This window comes from Stigmatopora nigra, chromosome 19 (genome assembly GCF_051989575.1).
Source record: "Stigmatopora nigra isolate UIUO_SnigA chromosome 19, RoL_Snig_1.1, whole genome shotgun sequence".
Taxonomy (NCBI): Eukaryota; Metazoa; Chordata; class Actinopteri; order Syngnathiformes; family Syngnathidae; genus Stigmatopora; species Stigmatopora nigra.
This window is the reverse complement of record NC_135526.1, coordinates 9,567,361-9,585,485: the sequence shown is the minus strand read 5'-3', so window position 1 is coordinate 9,585,485 and position 18,125 is coordinate 9,567,361. Positions and strand designations below refer to the sequence as shown.

Here is an 18,125-nt window from a genome sequence, read left to right as displayed (position 1 = left end):
CGGCAAATGAATGCCTCAATCCTGTAATTGGACTAAAAGGGCTTATTTGAACACTGAACAGACTTTCAGTGGAATTTTTTACATCGCCTTTATTAAATGTTTGGCAAACACATTTAGAAACCCATGCACTTTAAAGCAATTACTGTGTGAAGATATTAAAAATGTGGTAAGTGTGAAAAAGTGACTACCATGGTGTGCCTGATGTTTTTCAGGAGCAGCTAATATGTTCTGTGACAAAATGATTTCTTCTTAAGATGCAATAGTTGTCACTTCGCCTAAATAGATAAATGTATAGCACATATAGAACAATCATGTTTCATAGACTTGATTTTGGTGATCAGACCTGCGCATATTTCCTCAGTAAAATGTGCCTGACAACATCCAATCAGAGTAAAACGAGGTGTTTGTTAAAAAGTTGAACTTTGCTTTTGTTCTTACATTTTCATTACAGATTCTTCTTAATTATACGGTAGAGCACAATATAAACATCAAGTTAAATAAATATGGGTGGTTAGTGCGTCAGCCTCACAGCTCTGGGATCCTGGGTTTGAATCCAGGTCGGTGCACCTGTGTGGAGCATGTTCTTTCTGGGCCTGCGTGGGTTTTCTCTAGGTACTCCGGATTCCTCGAAGATTCCAAACAACATGCATGGTAGGCTTATTGGACACTCTAAATTGACCCTAGGTGCGAATGTTTGTTTGTCTCCTCGTGCCCTAATATCGGCCCCCTTGAACCTAGTGAGGATAAAGCGGTTCAGAAAATGAAATGAATTAATAAATACCGGGATAATGATGATGATGATCAGTCAATATGGGACAAAAAAGGATGGATGATCAAATTTGCTTTTTGCATTGTGGTAAAAACATGGTGACCACTTGACATCTTGCTAATTTAACAAACTTGAATGTTTTTCTTTTCTGTGTGTGACGCCAGACCCTCATGCCAGTGTACATATGTTTTGGTTCCTACGTCGGAATGTGCTTTTTATTCTTGTCCTTTTTTGGTTTTGCTGACTGGTCACTAGTGAGCTTAAAAGGACCATCCGCCGTGTAATATCACATCATGTTTTGCGCTCACTACAGACGGAGAAAAAGCAAAGAGCCGAGTGAGTAAATGCAAAGCACATTGGCGGCAGTCACCTAATAGCTGGGGATTTAAATGGGACTTCAGGAACTCCCAAACACCCGCAAAGGGACCACAGTCGGGGGTCACGTTTGGCAGCAGATGATGTCACAGCTTGCCAATATTTGGCAATCCTCCTTGCTTGATGTTTGAATCCTGCAAAGTGCTAACATATTGTTACCTTTGACCCGCTTTAACACCCAAAATACACGAGGTTGACACATGGTGGTCTTTGCAACCAATCAAAGAGATTTTTGCATAAAAAGTGTCAATGTGGGGATTTTTTTTTAATTTCAACACTGGTTTTGTGATGATGATGTCATCAAACCAAGACATCGTCAATCGATTTCTCCGTTGGTTAGGCAGATTCCCATGCTGCTTGTCCACCATGTCGAGTATGACGTAACGTTCAAATGTGGTCGTCCTTTGTTCTCGAGCTTTGTGCACTCATCTTTCATTGAATTCACGTTTTTCCTCTTGTTTAGTACGAAGCCCAGCCCCTTCCCTCCACACTATAGCGACAATATAATAAGAACCATATTTGGTAACTTCAAGTCAAGTTGAAATGGCACAGTTTCCCTCAAAGGCAGTCAAAATTATGTGACTTACAGCTACCAACTAATGCAAAATGCAGCATTTTTTCCTCCCCAGAAACAAGGATTCAAACTGCCTGACTGTCCAGAATAATTAGATTTCTTTTTTTTTTAAAGGACTGGAACATGAACCCCTCCGCCATTTTTTCTCCATGGTTCTCATGACTTTTTGATGTGTTAAACAAACAATCGCAGCTGCTCACCGCTAAGCTTGTCTTGTAACATGACCGCAAAGAGAAAAAAAGGTGCAAAAATTGTTATTGGAGTAGACGTGTGATAAGCGTGTTGTCGTTGGAAACATGACAAACATGTGCAACGTCATACGCTCTACAAATATTTGCACCGGCTGCCAGATTAGCGAGGGATAAATATTGTAATCACGTGTGATCATAATGATAAAAACTATAATAAGAATAATAAGAAGAGTGGGTGAGTGCGCGAGGGGTGACGTGATTCCAGCAGTGAAGTCATGGGGGAGAAGTAAGCTGGCTGCCTTAAAAGGCTAACACTTTGGCTCTCACTATTGCTGCTCGCTTCTTGGAGCTCAACAAGAAAGTTCTTTTTTAATTATTTTATTTTTACTATTTTCTGTTTTCCATCTCCACTTTTACTAATACTAATTTAGCACCTTTCTTGCTTGATCTGTCCTTTTTTCAGCTCACTTTAGCAATGTTTTTTTGTCTTAAAACTACAAAGTCTTGCATGTCCTATCAATTTTGGAGTGGACGTCTATTGAAGTCAAATGCAGAGTTCATTGCTTGAAAGATTTGTTTTTGTGGTTGTATTTGTTAGATGGTTTAATGCACATGTTCAATAGTAATCATGCTCTACTTTTTTTTAAATCTGAAAATAATTGCACTTTTTATAATTAAACAGTTGAATTTAAGTAATTCAAATTCAAGTTTAGCAATTCAGATTATGTTTGGGAATTCAGATTAAGTTTCTGGTGGCACAATTATCTGTCTCTACAAGCCACTTGGATAGCTTGCTCAGGTATACAATGTTGAAATACTATTCTTATTTGTCAGTTTAAGAGTATTTGTCTAAATTCTACAACCAACATTTTGGAAGAATTTGGAACCACTCGTATTGTACATATAACGATTTCCAATAATCAACATAAGATTGGCTGCCTCGTGGTGTAGGGGTTCACTTGCCTGATTTCGGTGCAGGCAGCCGTGGACTTTATTCCCGCTGGTGACTGTATGATTGTGAATGTGGATTGTTGTTTGTCTCTCTGTGTGCTCTGGGGCTAACTGATGAACAGTTTTGGGTGCAATGCAGTCTGCTTTTCACCCAAATTCAGCTGGGTTAGGCTCCAACAACCCCCGCAACCCTTTCGAGGATGTGCGGCATGATAAATTAATGAAAATAAAATTAAAAGCAAAGGACACCACTTTGGATTGGATAACTTTATTCATCCCGTATTCGGGAAATTTCGTTGTCACAGTAGCACGAGAGTGAGGATGCAGAAATAGGAAAGGCATTTTAGAAATAAATAGATAGGTAATAAGTAAGTTAATAAATAAATACATGAATAAATATATGAATAAATAAGCGTGTTGCATATATACATTCACATAGATGTACATGCATGCACACGGTCGGTCTTAACACAGCCATTTTTTTGTTAAAAAGCCTGACTTTATCACTCGCGGGAGTGCTGGGGCCTATCCCACCTTGTATCGGTGGCCAGCGGAATGCAAGGCACAAGGAGACGGACAGCCATGCACACCCATTCATAGAGGCTGATGGGACACTCTAAATTGCTCCTAGTGATGACTGTGAGTGTGCATGATTGTCCGCAATCGGCTGGCCACCGCTTCAGGATGTCCCTAGCCTCTGGCCTGGAGTCCGTTGGGATAGGCTCCAGCAGCCCCCGCGACCCAAATTAGGATAAAGCGAAAATGAGATGAGAGAAAATAAAGTGCCAATGTTGAAGTTCAAGTGGAATACTTTTTATTTATTTATTTTATAAAATGTCATACCCCGTAAATTCAGGGGTACAACACATACAAAAGTAGGCATGACCTCATTGAAAGATCATAGCACTTCCAGAGTGTCCAATGTTAGAGCTCACGACGGCTCCAGCACCCCCGCGACCCAAATATGGTTAGATCGGTTCAGAAAATTAGGTGAGAGAAGAGAATAAATATGAAAACCAGTCAGCTGGTTGTTTTACAAATAACGCGTCTATCAAAATTATTTAGGCGAAATCTACTCATTTGTCCATTTTGGTTCGCTGTATCGACGTCATCAAAAGTGGCCGCGCATGGCACCGGGGAAGAAACAGAAATAGGACCAAGATCGTGTGACCTTTTAGTTCAACATTTTCCGTACTTAACCCGTCAGATTATCGTTGTGTTCACCCGAATACACATATAATTCCCGCCTTATTTTTAGCAGTGATTTACTTGGTATTATCTATACATGTGGAAGAATGTCCGTGAAGCAGGCATCCGTCCACGCTAAATGGATCATCGGCCGAGTAATAGGAACGAAAATGTACAAAACCGCCAAAGTGCGCGTCACCCGGCTCGTACTGGACCCCTACCTGCTCAAGGTGAGCACACACTCTAGTATACCGGCGTTGTACATCGTGCATTTGGAAGGCAAATGACTCTTTGAATCGTACGCAAAGTCAAACACACTTCGTTGTAAATTCACAAAATACTTCTGACAAATAAAGATGTCCCATCCATTTTAACTGGGAGTGCATTGGTGACATAATTAAATAAGGGGCGTTTAGACTACAGCTCGCGGCCAACTGTCCCATTTTTATTGAGCCGCAGTAATGTGACCGTTGTCGTTGAACATTGTCCGCACAAGAAGCTTAACTGCAGCCTACATTGCTGCACATCTCCACTTCCACACTAGATGGATCTAGCCAGACTAGAAAGTGTCAATTAATTTGCTCAGCAGGTAAAATCCTGTCAACAAATTGAAATTAATGATAGATTATTTTTCAGTGTCCTCATGACTCGGGTTATTTTTTCTGGTAACTCTTTAACTCATTCACTGCCATTGACAGTTCTAGCAATCAAATCCCCTTTAACTGGACATGCTAGGTTTGAGTGATCATATTTCACTAATTTGAAGACACTTGTATCCGTTGATTTTTCTAAGAGCGTTTGGAAACCCCTGATTGAAAGTTTATTCTTTCCTTGCAGTACTACAACCGGAGAAAGACATACTTTGCCCACGACGCCACGCAGCAGTGCGAAATGGGTGATGTGGTGCTGCTCAAAGCTCTGCCTGAGCCACGCTCCAAACATGTCAAACACGAGCTGGCGCAGGTGATCTACAAGGTGGGCCGCGTGGTGGATCCGTTGACGGGGAAGCGTGTTGCCAGCAATGAATTTCTGGAGCCGTTGGATGACCTTAAAGATGATTCTGTGACTTTGGCCCAGAAAGTGCAAAGCTTGAACATTTCTGCAGACATCTCAAATTAACAAATAGCTGCACACAGGAAGGCGGGAGACACAGATTTTAATTTCAAATCTGTGAGACAGCCGTGCCATGTTGCCATTATTCAGTGACTTTTGCAAAGCATTTTTCATGGCTTAGGTTGTTTCCATATAGAATACTGGGCAGACAGAATCTATACAAGTAGGTACACGGTGATTTTTCAAACACACCATTCATCACGTGTATTTTCAGTCTAATCTTAAAATAAAATTTGAACTATTTGTCAAGTTTGAATTTTGAAGAAATCAAATGTATTACAATGAGTTTCTGTATAATAGAGATGCTTGACTATAGCTATGTATTAAATTCAGAATCATTGTACTTAATTCAGAATCAAGCTATTTCATTTCATCCTATTACTACTAAAGCAGATTGCTTATTATAATTCATCTGCATATGTTTTTGGCAAAATGTTGCTTAAACTGAAAGAAATCTACCTATTTGCAGCTGTTCTGACAGGTGATACGATCCCAAACTAACTATATAAAAATGTGTCAATGTTCTGTGCTGTAAACTGTAAACTTGTTTTGAACTCATTCTCTGCCAATGGAGGGTCACCTGAGACAAATCCTTTGAACTGGGAGGAATGGCATTGATCAGGTTTTAATAGCTGGTACACCTCAATACCATCAAAGGAGTGCACTCATTCACTGCTTATTGTCCCAGTCAAAATCTATCTTTTTTAACGACATGGAAACAAAACTTTTTTTCTGACTCATCAGTGTAGTTAATAATGTTCAAAACATTCATTCATTAAAACAAGGTTGGTTGCAGCATATATTCAGATCACTCTTCAGCTCATGTCGCGCCAACCCAAGGAGAGGCTACCAAAGCAGACTACAAGGCGAAGATAGAAGGGCAACCTTACATACCCCAAACAATGTGGCAGAGCGTACGCTCCATCACTAACTACAAGGGCCGAGCTGCGACACATATTGTGACTCAGATGCGGTACTCGCAGAGGACCTAACTGTGAAGGTAGTGGACTGAGAGATCTGCTCCGTGCAGTCAACCCCAGGAAGGCCACAGGACTGGATGGAATACCAGGCAAATAACTTAAGGCAGAGGTGGCCAAGTCCAGTCCTCGAGATACCATATCCAAAGTTTTGAAAAATTGATACTGAAACACATAAAGCCTGTCTTTCCCTCATCCATCACCAGCATCAGTTTGCATATTGGCCAATTGGATCCATTGAAGATGCAATAACCCCTGCCCTCAACGCTGCACTGATCGCCTGGAGAAAAAAGGGAGCTATGCCAGAATGCTCTTCATTGACTACAGCTCTGCTTCCAAAGACAGCCTGTCTCCAAACCAGAAGATACTTTTAAAACCTACTTTTTAAAAAAGAATAAAAGAAGATACATGTGATTTTTGGAAATATTTCTCTTCAAACCTAATCAAGACTTACTGCTAACCACTTTAGTCTCTTTGTTCCTACTTATCTATCTACCATTACTTATTTATTGATTTATTATTTAGCATTAATATATAATACTTATTCATGTGACTATAATTATCTGTGTTGACTACTTATTTATCTACTTTTACATATTTGTTAATTAATTATTTAACATTAATATATCTTGATTATCTATCTGGGCAAATTAGTGGACAGCCAATTTCAGGGCACAAGAAGAAAAACACTTGCACTCATATCCAATGGCAATCTAGAGTGCATATTTATTTGGAATGTGGGAGGAAATCGGAGTTCCCGGAGAAAACCCACGCAGGCCCAGGGAGAACACGCAAACTCCACCCAGGTAGACTGACCTGGATTTCAAACTAGGACTTCCACTGTGAGGCCGACGCACTAACCACTCGCGCCGCCATGCCACACTACTCGTTGGATGGAAATAATTGAAATTGAATTTTCAACATAATAAATTGGCAAATCTGGGGTGTTTGGATGGCAGCAGGCTTCCGTCGGACGACGTCAGTCCAAGCAAAATGGCGGCCAGAATCATCTGCTCGACGCCTATGTGGCTAACAAGTCTAAAATTGTTGCCACAAACTCTTGGGACGAGCCGACATTCTTGCCTTTCTACCCGGTTAGTTATACACAAGAATCCGGTCGCGGCCGTCTCGCTGACAAAATTTGTAATATGAATTTCATTGAAGTTGCATCAATGTCAAACTTTAGTAGCAGCGGTGGCTAAGGCTAACGTCCTCTAACTCGACTGACGTCATCAAAACATTGTTATTTTCGCATCAACAAGTAATAATTGTGGGTCTGTGTCTCACGTGGGCAAATAACACTCGATTTATTTTTGACTGTCTATGTGCGTACAGGCCGTTCAAAACCCCAACATGAAAAATCAACTTTTTACGAGCAGTGTAAGACAAACTGCTAATGGTGGTCTGACTCAAGTTGTTTTGCAGGGGTCACGTCTGAAAGCAGCTTATGCTAACTTAGTGAATGGCTCGTACTGTTTTATATAAATGTCCTCTTTATAAAATAGGTATGTGGTTAACACCAATCATTATCAAGAATTGCGCTACAAACAGCACAAAATCACTGCTGTATTTAACCTGGGTTTATCTACGGAGAGAGTCAGGATTTCTCAGTGTAATTATAAGTGAATGAAGTAGAACATTTATCAAAAAAAAAAAAAGAAAAAGCAACACTAGTATTTGCAGGATGATTGGGATCAATGGAGAAGAATTTGTAATGGTAGTTTACAGTAGTTGTTTTGAACCAATACTTGAGAATTTTGCGGATTTTTTCCAATTATATTGATTGAATTAAAATGTAATGCAAATGTTAACTCAAAAGGGTACCTCTTGAAGAGAATGGCTTTTTAAATGCAAATGTCCTGAACTTAAACCTTGTGAGGTGGCGTTAAATTGTCTCCCTTTTTTTACGAGTTGTTTTGTTTTGTGTAACAGGGGCATGTCAGGGCTACAAGACAGCTGGTTTAAGTCTCTGTTTGTGAGAAAAGTGGACCCCCGGAAGGACGCTCATTCGCACCTGCTGGCTAAGAAGGAAGACGACAACCTGTACAAAATCCAGTGTGAGCATCACTATGCCAACTTGGACTCCTCGTTACCTGGAAATGGTCAGTGAGAAATGTTTTTTGTCTCTTGCAGTTCACAATGTCAAGCCCGAGTGCCTGGAAGAGTACAACCAACTTTGGTAAAATTCTACATTTATTTTCTTCACCTTTTGAAAGTGCAAGTCCCTCATATGAACTGTGTATGTTTGAAGTGAGAGCGTGTTACCTTCCATCCATGCTGACCCGGAATACCCATGTGAGTTGGTTGGAAGCTGGAACACGTGGTATGGAGAACAGGACCAATCAGGTCAGCTTTGAAACTTTTTTACTCAAATTTAGTTAATAAATAAATATATTTGTGTTGCTAAATGACAGTGTGTTTTAGTGCACTTGTGGCGATATCGGGGAGGTTACCCAGCGCTCACTGAAGTTATGAGCAAACTCAAGCAAAATAAGGTAACAGCGCCCTTCCTGACAACCTATCGTATTTTCTTGCATATAAGCTGACGCATGTATAAGCCGCACCCTTAAAATTGCCCTAAAATTGTTGAATTTTACTATTTCTTGGGTATAAGCCGCGCTGTGATTCACAATTTTCACCCCCATAATCATTGTTTTAATAGGCAATACAAATGTGTTACTTTGGAAGGAAAATCTATTGAAAATCATCGCTCATGGTATTTTTGAGATACTCTGAATCAAAAGCACAATACAACAAATAGGAAATGTTAAATTGCCTACATCTACTGGAGAAAAAGATTATAGCAATACTGTAAGCCGTACCCTTGATTCCGTAATCTGTTTTTATTACGAATACGGCTTAAATGCGAGAAAATACGTTACATTCTTATACAAATGGAACATAGGCTTTGTTGGGAATTGTTACTCTATTTGTATGTCCCTACTTCTGCCATTAAGAGCTAATTACATGTCACTATTATATATTTTGATAAAGTACAATATTATAAAATACTTCATTCTATTGATGACATTTCCCTTATTTCAGCGAAAAGTTGAGTGCTTTGAAATTGAAGAATTTTTATTTGTACTGATTTTATTTTAAATTCATATCTCCCAAAAAAATACAGCTATATATTATTCATTCTTTTCCAAAGTAAAGAAGTTTAAACTTTAACAATTTAAGGATTAAATGATGACCGTTAATTCAGTTCATTCAATATGGCCACCTCCCCGGTAACAACATCGTGTGGCCCTCGTACCCGTTAACGTCCGACGTTGATGTTCTTGTGTTGCCTGCATGTCCGGCAGATGTTTTCCGAGTATCGACGGGAGCGCGGCAAGATGTTGTTGTCCCGTAGGAATCAGCTGCTGCTTGAGTTCAGCTTTTGGAATGAACCGAGGCCCCGTGAAGGGCCCAACATCTATGAACTGCGGTCCTACCAGCTCAGGGTAACTATATATGCTTGCGACCTAGCCCTAGTAAATGGGAGCTCACATCTCACTTTTTGTTTGCATCATAGCCTGGCACCATGATCGAATGGGGCAACTATTGGTAAGTTTTCTTGACTTTCTTGTTGCTTTTTGTGGATTTTTGCTGGCTTTTCAGAGATTTGATGTTCGTTTATTGCCTTTTACAGATTGTAGCAGATGTTTGACCCAACGGTATTTTAAGAGTACACAATTTCTGCATGTCTTTTTAAAAACAGCGGCATGGTTGACGTTACTTAATTGTCATGTGATACGTGACTGACATTAATTTGGAAAAACACGCATTGGTTAATTCTTGTTGACATCTGGTGGGCAAACTTTTATGCTCCAAGTCAATGTCTGATTTTGAAAGCCTGCATGAGATGATAGAAGACTGTCTTAAAATGTATGTCATGATTTGTTTTTGTTGTTGAGTGGAAACTATGATCCCCCCCCATTTTAGTGCCTATGCAAATTGAACTTGTTGCAAACAGTTGGAGAAAAAAAATCAGCTTTGGTCAAAATGTCTTTGAATTTTTAAAAGATAATCTGACTGGCAACACATGGCATTGTGTTAACTCATTGGCTGTCGTATTAGAATTCAGTGAATTTTGCAGCATTTTAAAAGATCATATACAGTGGTGCCTCTACATAGAAATTAATTGGTTTCAGAAGTGATTTTGTAACTTGCATTTATCATCAGTAGAGACACATTTTACATGTAGACGCCCTAATCTCTTCCAAGATCCCAGTTACTAAACCTTTAAAAAATGATTAAATAATAATAAATGAATAAAGTTGCTTTAAGTACACAACAAAAACTCACGAAACATGGTTCTAGAACCGGGGTGGCAAATATGTGGCGCTTGAGCCACATGTGGCTACCCGCCAAAATGAATATGGCTCTTTTCTTGTCATATTTTGTATATACTGTGGCTCTTTGCCTTATTTCACCTTTCTAAAATTTTGATTCTCTTAAAACACAATAAAAATTCATCAGGGCGAAATGAAAAAGTTATTCGCCATTCCTGGTTTTCGAACTTTGTGATAGGAAGTGAAAAGTTGTTTTTTTTTTTTTGGGGGGGGGGGGGGTGTATCCTGAGATCAGATTTTTCCTTAGTCGTATGGACAGGTGTTCGTTAGTAGAGGTCCCACTGTATTTTATTCGTTGTTGATCATGTAAACTTTCAGGGTTTTTTTTGTTTGGCATTGTCCTCTTTCCCTCTTACGTCTTGCCTGTGAGCCATAGTTTGCCCACCCACTTAAGTTGATGTTTGCAGTCGTTGGAATCAAAATCGCGATGAACATCGTCTGGGCTTGTCGCAGCTGATCGGGGTGTCCGCTAATAAAGTTGTACTAATTAATTCAAGCGTCGTGCCAAGATCAGGCGCCTAACCTGCACATTGCGCTCGTCTCTGCAGGGCGCGTGCCATTGAGATCCGCCAACAAAACCAGGAGGCCGTGGGTGGCTTTTTCTCCCAGATCGGAAGTTTGTATCAAGTGCACCATCTGTGGGGTGAGTGCCGTCACGTATTGCTTCGTCGGGTTTGGATTGTCCGTTTTGATTTTCTGATCCCCCTAACCCAGCCTACAAAGATCTTCAGTCCAGGGAAAACATTCGAAATGCGGCCTGGCAGCGAGAAGGCTGGGACGAGGTTGTCTACTATACAGGTGGGCTGACATGCAACTACCCAGTACCACATTCACATTCTTATCATGAATCCCACGTTACTTGCCAGTCCTGGGTCAGACATAGAAATGGCAGATTTAAGTTACCCTATTTACTCGCATATAAGCCGCAATTGTTGAACAAAAAAACAATGACTGAATCGAGGATATGGCTTATATGCGCATAAAAAGACGAAGCGCACAAAACTGCTAAGTGACAATGTCCTAACACCATAACGTAATGACACCATGACGCAAGACAATGCTGCCAATACGTTCATTTATTTCAAAATACTGAACACATAAAGGCTAAACAAAATTCAAGAAAAAAAAATGGAAAATCACTTGTGCCTGTCACATATAGAGGTGGAAATTGTGCGGTGGCTTGTACGCGACAATTCAACAATTTTAAGGGTGTGGCTTTAGGTACAGGTGGCTTATATGCGAGTAAATCAGGTGAGCTGTAGTGGCATTTTTTTGTTTCTGTTTTTATTAACTTGTCTTTTTTTTGGGTTCATGCAGTGCCACTCATTCAGCACATGGAATCTCGAGTCATGATTCCGCTGAAGGGTTCTTCCTTAAAGTAAGGATGCCGGGAAGATGTTGGGCTTGAATTTGCTTCTGGGGATATTGCTGTGCCTGCATTTTCGTCATTGCGGAGGATGTCCCTCGTGTCTTCTAAAGAAGTGTTTACTGATTCACCTTGATTGTTTATTTGCAATGAACATACAAAAAAAGTAGCAGAGAAATACATTGCAGGTGCCGGGTTGGTTTCTATGATGATACGTTTAGCTTTTCTGATGAACATATTGACGATTTCGAAAAAGTAGAATTTGGTCTTGACCGATTCTGATTTGAACATGTTGGTTTGTTAGTCTTAGTGACTTAAATAGCTGAGCTGCTAATAAGGGAGGTAGCGCTGTCAGCGCCATCCTTCTGGATGATCTTGTTACTGTGTACAAAATCTCATGGAAAATTCTGCTTGAATGATATACTAGTTGTACATAATGAAATTAAACTATTAATAAGCACAGCTCTTGTATTATTCCAAAGCACATAAAATAAATCACAACAATGTTCTCCGAATCTTTCATTCACTATTAGTTAATAGAAATATGAAAGTCAGGGATAATTAACAGGATATTTGGACTTTTGTGACGCCCCGTGTGACGCCACGCCTGTTGAGTTGGGGTGTTTCCGTGTACCCTTCCCTGAATGTCGGAAGTCTCACAACTTCATTTACCAGGCAATAGTAGCAAGGCTACTGTATTTCTTCTTTTTGGATACACAAGCACTTCATGGATAAACAAATTGTGTACAGTGTATTGCCAGTAAAGTAGGAGACTGTCACACTGCTGTCCTTTTGCACTGACAATGATTAAATTTTGGAGAATAAAATAGGGACAGAAAGTAAAATAAGCAATTTTCTTAGTTAAAGGCTCTACCGTAGCTAAAACGTTAGATTTAAATAAAATAATATGTAAACGCGGTGAAATGAAGATATTTTACATACATTTATTGAAATTTAAAAAAATGATGAGGTAGCTTTAAAATTCCGAGTCTCGGTGTGTTCCTGAACGCCTCTGTGTAGCACGTGTGCCGCCTTCTGGAAGTTTCTTTCTCTTCTTCCTTCTCTAGCTCGCGCTCGTGGTTGGGCCTCTTCTCTCGGCTTCCGACTTTAGTTCACGGCTCGTGTGCTTCGCCATGGCAGCCGTCAAAGCTTTGAACCCGAAGGCAGAGGTGGCCAGGGCCCAGGCCGCCTTGGCGGTCAACATCAGCGCTGCTCGGGGACTCCAAGACGTCCTCAAGACTAACTTGGGGCCGAAAGGCACCCTGAAAATGTGGGTTCCGAAAGACCGCCCTGCCGGCCTTTGTGCGCATGTTACCCATCATGCTAAATGCTAAGTAGCTAACCAGCTAAGCGAACCACCGTGTTGGATTGATTCTGTGACGACTTTCTGCTTGTGCATTCTAACCCGGGACTGTCACATATCCATGTGGTGTAGTGTATTTTATTTTCGCGATTAAAGTTGGCGACAGTTGGTACTTGTGACACGGAAAGCTAATGTTAACAAATGCTAACTCCGTTCTGACGCACGTTGCTCTGCCTGCACAGTCATGATCTGCGTTAGCATGATGCTAAACTTAGTACCAGCGAGATCGCGTCTGTTATGTGGAACTGTTCGATATGTTCTGTAATGACAAATTTAACTTAACCTCCTATTACCTGCTGTCCACGTGTGGATATCACATTTTTGGTTGCCAAAGGCTGTTGTATTTTGGACAAAAAGGGTCTGACGTCCACTTCATGATGTGGACATCATTTTTTTCTCAGAAACTACATAATGTAAAAAGATGATTCTTTATTTTTTACAACCATTAGGTCCCAATTAACCTAAATATTAAAGAGAAAGTAAAAATGCATGCCTTGCAAGAGTCTGGGTTTTAGGAGGTTGAAGAATTTCTTGCTGTTTGCAGGTTGGTTTCTGGCTCTGGGGATATCAAACTGACAAAAGATGGAAACGTTCTCTTACACGAGATGGTAAGAAATCACTTATGCCATATTTTTCATGTAAACCCTTGCCTGCCGTTGACTGCGACAGACCTCCAGACTGTTTCAATTTGGTCTTTTAACCCCCTGCTACTGAAATGTTTTGTTGGTCTTCTGAGTCTTGAGTTCCCTGAATCATTTCAGCAAATTCAGCACCCGACGGCCTCGCTCATCGCCAAAGTGGCCACCGCCCAGGATGATATCACGGGAGACGGAACCACATCCAACGTCCTCATCATTGGAGAGCTGCTCAAGCAGGCTGACCTCTATGTTTCAGAGGTACCGCAAACAGACATGAGGAGTTACACGTTTCTTTAGGCTTACCATTTAGTGTACCTCAGGGTCTCCACCCAAGGATTGTGGCAGAGGGCTTCGAGTCAGCCAAGGAGAAGGCGCTGGCTGTGCTGGAAGAAGTCAAAGTGGCCCGTCAGATGGACAGGGAGACCCTTCTGGAGGTCGCGCGAACTTCCCTTAGGACTAAAGTCCACACCGAGCTGGCTGACCTGCTTACTGAGGTAGCGGTCGAACGAGTGGCATTGATTTTATTTGCGGTGTGATAAAAGGTTGTTGGTGTCAACGTGCTTAATTGTGCGTCTGCAGGCGGTGGTGGACGCCGTGCTGACCATCGCTAAGCCCAACGAGCCCATCGACTTGTACATGGTGGAGATCATGGAGATGAAACACAAGACGGACTGCGACACACAGTGAGTGTTTGCCGCCGCCAACGCGCTGGGCGTTTCTGACACCTTTCCGTATGCAGACTGATCCGCGGCCTAGTGTTGGACCACGGGGCACGGCACCCTGACATGAAGAAACGGGTGGAGGATGCCTACGTGCTGACCTGCAATGTGTCACTGGAGTACGAGAAGACCGAGGTTAATTCGGGCTTCTTCTACAAGAGCGCTGAAGAGCGTGAGAAGTTCGTGGTCGCCGAGAGGAAGTACATTATGGAGCGTGTCGCCAAAATCGTCGCCCTCAAGAAGCGGGTGTGCGCCGAGGGGGACAAGTCCTTTGTTGTCATCAACCAAAAGGTTTGCCCCATGGTCTTATCAGTCATATGACTATTGTCATCAAAATATGAGAATTTGGCATGGCAAAGCTAAGAGTTCAGCAGTTTGATGGGATAACAACAGGTGTAATTATTTTGTGCTGAGCAAGGGAGGAATATTGCCAATATTGTAAAAATAGTTTACTGAATTTTTTAAATATAAAACAAAAAACAAATGAATAAAATAAAAGCCTAAATGGACATTTACGTGACACAAAAATTTACCAAAAAATTGGATTTAAAAAAAGTAACTATAAATGAAGAGTTTGACTTTTTCTTGTCTTCAACAGGGCATTGACCCTTACTCTCTGGATGCCCTTGCCAAGGAGGGGATCGTTGCCCTGCGTAGAGCCAAGAGGAGGAACATGGAAAGGTTTGTTTGATTGAACATGTTGAGTTATTTGGATGCGTCATTTACCCGGTAGCACGGCGAACACCCAAGGGCGCCATCGTGGCGTTCCCTGGCCTGACAAGCTCGTGCAACATCAATTTTGGTCTTTACCTCTTCGTTGGATAGCTGCACACTTCTGTCCCGCGTTTTCAGTTGACCAAGACAATCTGTGTGGAAATTTTTAATTCACAACAGATGGCAGCGGTAATGTTGTTTGTGGACCAACAGGTTAACTCTGGCTTGCGGCGGCATTGCCATGAACTCTGTGGACGACCTCACGCCAGAAAGTCTGGGTCACGCTGGGCTGGTGTATGAGCACACCCTGGTGAGTTGGCGAGCGGTGGCCGAGCCTCGTGCGGTTAGCTTTTTGAACAAGACCCATCCCCCTAAACCCAAATGTATTCAGGGCGAGGAGAAATTCACGTTCATCGAGAAATGCGACAACCCTCGCTCGGTGACCCTGCTGATCAAAGGTCCCAACAAGCACACACTGACTCAGATCAAAGACGCAGTCAGGGACGGCCTGCGTGCCGTTAAGAACGCCATCCAAGACGGTTAGTCGCATCGTGATGCACCTGGTGACCATTTTGTTTCCACGCTCCCATGGGTCACTTTCTTCCTGGTGGTTATCAGGTTGCGTCGTGCCAGGTGCGGGTGCCTTGGAAGTGGCTCTGGCCGACGCGTTGGTCAAGCATAAAGCCAGCGTGAAAGGACGAGCACAACTCGGCGTGCAAGCCTTTGCCGACGCCCTCCTCATCATCCCAAAGGTCACAACTTTTTCTTTTTTAATCATTCGCCATGTGTCATATGAATTAACTGCTTAATGGCTGAATTCAACAAATATATAAAACATATTGGAGAAATATGGCAACAATGATAAAATACACAAACAAATCACAAAGATCTGCAAATAACAAGTCAAAATATAAGAAAAATTTAAAATATATACAGTAATCACTCAAATTTCCCAGATGTTGTAGACCTGACATTACTAACGTACTACATTTTAGCACCTATTTAAATTAAAGTACTATTATCAAGAATTGTATTGATTTCTAAATATAAACTGTATTAAAACAATTTGAAATTATTTTATCACTGCGTATTTTAAATACACAGTGAAAATAGTTCCTCTTCGCTTGATATTAATTAAAAAAAACAGGTTAATGTTAAAAAGTTTTTACGATTTTTTTTTTTGCACGGCATTCTACGGTGAAAATTTCGCCACCCAACTAACTCCGCATCGATGTCCTGACAATCAGCCATTTTTCATGTATTGCGGGTTTCAGCGTGAATTTTGACATTTCATCTCTTTTTTTTAATTTATACATATACTTAATATATAAATACGCAAAGTATTGAAGTGGTGAAGGATCAAAGTATAGGTTTGTTATGATATAAAAATACTAAAGTACGGGATTTTTTTTTCAAATTTAATATTTATTGGTTTTGTATTTCTATGTTTTTGGTTATTATTTCAATGATATTTTTGTTGAATCACTTTTCTGTACTCGTGTGTTCCCAAATGTTGTTGTTTTTGTTAACTCATTGTGTGGGGTAGAGGTCCAATCGAATTTGAATCGACAGCCCAAGCATTGGAATTGTGCGGACGTCTAGAACTCCATAAATCAACATAAATTCAAGCACCACAAGACAAAACATTTTCCGGCCTTTAATGAGATATAGAGTTGATTATTTTTTGGATCGCACTGCAAACACCTGAGGACGCCATTGTGGATTTCCTCAGCCTGTGCTCGTGCAACATCATCAACTTTGTTTTTTCCTCTACGCCTTAGAGCTTTGTGCTTCTTGCCGGATATTGTTTCAAAACTATACAATCCCATAAACAGGTCCTAGCCCAAAACTCCGGATACGACCCCCAGGAAACGCTAGTCAAGCTGCAGACGGAGTTTAAAGCGTCCGCTGGTCAACTAGTTGGTGTCGACCTGAGCACAGGTGAGCATCGCTTCCTTTGGGTGAGGGCAAGATGGTGTTTCAGCCAAACCCTCAACTGCGTTTTCCTTTTTCAGGGGAGCCGATGGTTGCCAGCGAGGCGGGAGTGTGGGACAATTACAGCGTCAAGAAGCAACTTCTTCACTCTTGGTAAACAAATGCCTGTGATGTCATTTTTTTGTCGCATTTTGGTAACAAGTTTGTTTTTGTGTCTGTAGCACGGTGATTGCCAGCAACATCCTGCTGGTTGATGAGATCATGCGTGCCGGAATGTCATCCCTCAGAGGTTAAAAATCAAGTGTTTACAACGAGTTCAACAAGCACTCAGAAGTTCACACTTTTTTTTCTTTTTTTTTTTTTTACTCAACGCCCGGATTAGTTTATTTATCACATACTGTTGGATTGTAAAAAGTGAAGCACTGATGGCAGCAAGTGTATGCACTCATTAAAGTTGTTCTTCAGCAGCTGTTCATTGAGTTTAATTCATTTGGGTGTCAATTTTGAATAAAAGTGATGTGGAATAAAAATAACACGCTATGAAAATAAAATACAGCCGTTTTCTTTGACATAAATTGCACTGGAAGTTTTTTTTCCCCTGTTAATGAAGCTTGGTTCATTATGATTTATAATGCAAATCTACTCTTTGATACATACTCATTGAATTTGAAACTCCAAAAATTTTAAAATTGCAGAAAGTTGTCAATACCTTATTTTTAATATATGCTTTACAAGGATATTTTTTCTCAATGTGGTCTATTGTTGAAAACACAATTTAGTTTAAACGTATTGTATAACTAAAGTTGAAAGGGCAGTTGCTGCAAGATTTGGAATTGCATTTTTAACTTTGCAGTTGTTCCATATTTCTTTTTACTTATGTCGAAAGTAAGGATGAGCCGGCTGTTGATGAAT

The 18,125-nt window shown here is 40.8% G+C and overlaps 3 protein-coding genes across 3 annotated transcripts; all 3 read left to right on the top strand.

Moving 5' to 3' along the window:
• The first annotated feature begins 3,947 nt into the window (after positions 1 to 3,947).
• LOC144212367 (small ribosomal subunit protein uS17m-like) lies at positions 3,948 to 5,704 on the top strand. The gene is made up of 2 exons (XM_077740173.1): positions 3,948 to 4,278; positions 4,886 to 5,704. Exons 1-2 carry the CDS (start codon positions 4,156 to 4,158, stop codon positions 5,165 to 5,167), a joined length of 405 nt encoding a protein of 134 aa, XP_077596299.1. The 5' UTR covers positions 3,948 to 4,155; the 3' UTR covers positions 5,168 to 5,704.
• Positions 5,705 to 7,066: 1,362 nt separating this feature from the next.
• On the top strand, positions 7,067 to 12,306 carry LOC144212366 (protein NipSnap homolog 2-like). The gene is made up of 10 exons (XM_077740172.1): positions 7,067 to 7,232; positions 8,071 to 8,195; positions 8,272 to 8,317; positions 8,390 to 8,484; positions 8,563 to 8,633; positions 9,447 to 9,587; positions 9,659 to 9,690; positions 11,027 to 11,121; positions 11,193 to 11,276; positions 11,796 to 12,306. Exons 1-10 carry the CDS (start codon positions 7,132 to 7,134, stop codon positions 11,858 to 11,860), a joined length of 855 nt encoding a protein of 284 aa, XP_077596298.1. The 5' UTR covers positions 7,067 to 7,131; the 3' UTR covers positions 11,861 to 12,306.
• A 555-nt stretch (positions 12,307 to 12,861) lies between these two features.
• LOC144212365 (T-complex protein 1 subunit zeta) lies at positions 12,862 to 17,680 on the top strand. The gene is made up of 13 exons (XM_077740170.1): positions 12,862 to 13,114; positions 13,752 to 13,815; positions 13,969 to 14,103; positions 14,166 to 14,339; positions 14,425 to 14,528; positions 14,585 to 14,855; positions 15,163 to 15,245; positions 15,492 to 15,588; positions 15,670 to 15,817; positions 15,897 to 16,030; positions 17,114 to 17,219; positions 17,294 to 17,366; positions 17,435 to 17,680. The coding sequence occupies exons 1-13, from the start codon at positions 12,978 to 12,980 to the stop codon at positions 17,505 to 17,507; spliced, it is 1,599 nt and encodes a 532-aa protein (XP_077596296.1). The 5' UTR covers positions 12,862 to 12,977; the 3' UTR covers positions 17,508 to 17,680.
• The last annotated feature ends 445 nt before the right edge of the window (positions 17,681 to 18,125 follow it).

Bases quoted from the DNA above. Each gene is read 5' to 3' on its own strand.
- LOC144212366 (XM_077740172.1), top strand. From the start codon at position 7,132: ATGGCGGCCAGAATCATCTGCTCGACGCCTATGTGGCTAACAAGTCTA. The intron at 7,233-8,070 runs GTTAGTTATACA...TTTGTGTAACAG, and splicing joins CATTCTTGCCTTTCTACCCG to GGGCATGTCAGGGCTACAAG. The intron at 11,277-11,795 runs GTGGGCTGACAT...GGGTTCATGCAG, and splicing joins CGAGGTTGTCTACTATACAG to TGCCACTCATTCAGCACATG.
- LOC144212367 (XM_077740173.1), top strand. From the start codon at position 4,156: ATGTCCGTGAAGCAGGCATCCGTCCACGCTAAATGGATCATCGGCCGA. The intron at 4,279-4,885 runs GTGAGCACACAC...CTTTCCTTGCAG, and splicing joins TGGACCCCTACCTGCTCAAG to TACTACAACCGGAGAAAGAC.
- LOC144212365 (XM_077740170.1), top strand. From the start codon at position 12,978: ATGGCAGCCGTCAAAGCTTTGAACCCGAAGGCAGAGGTGGCCAGGGCC. The intron at 14,340-14,424 runs GTAGCGGTCGAA...GTGCGTCTGCAG, and splicing joins TGGCTGACCTGCTTACTGAG to GCGGTGGTGGACGCCGTGCT. The intron at 14,529-14,584 runs GTGAGTGTTTGC...TTCCGTATGCAG, and splicing joins AAGACGGACTGCGACACACA to ACTGATCCGCGGCCTAGTGT.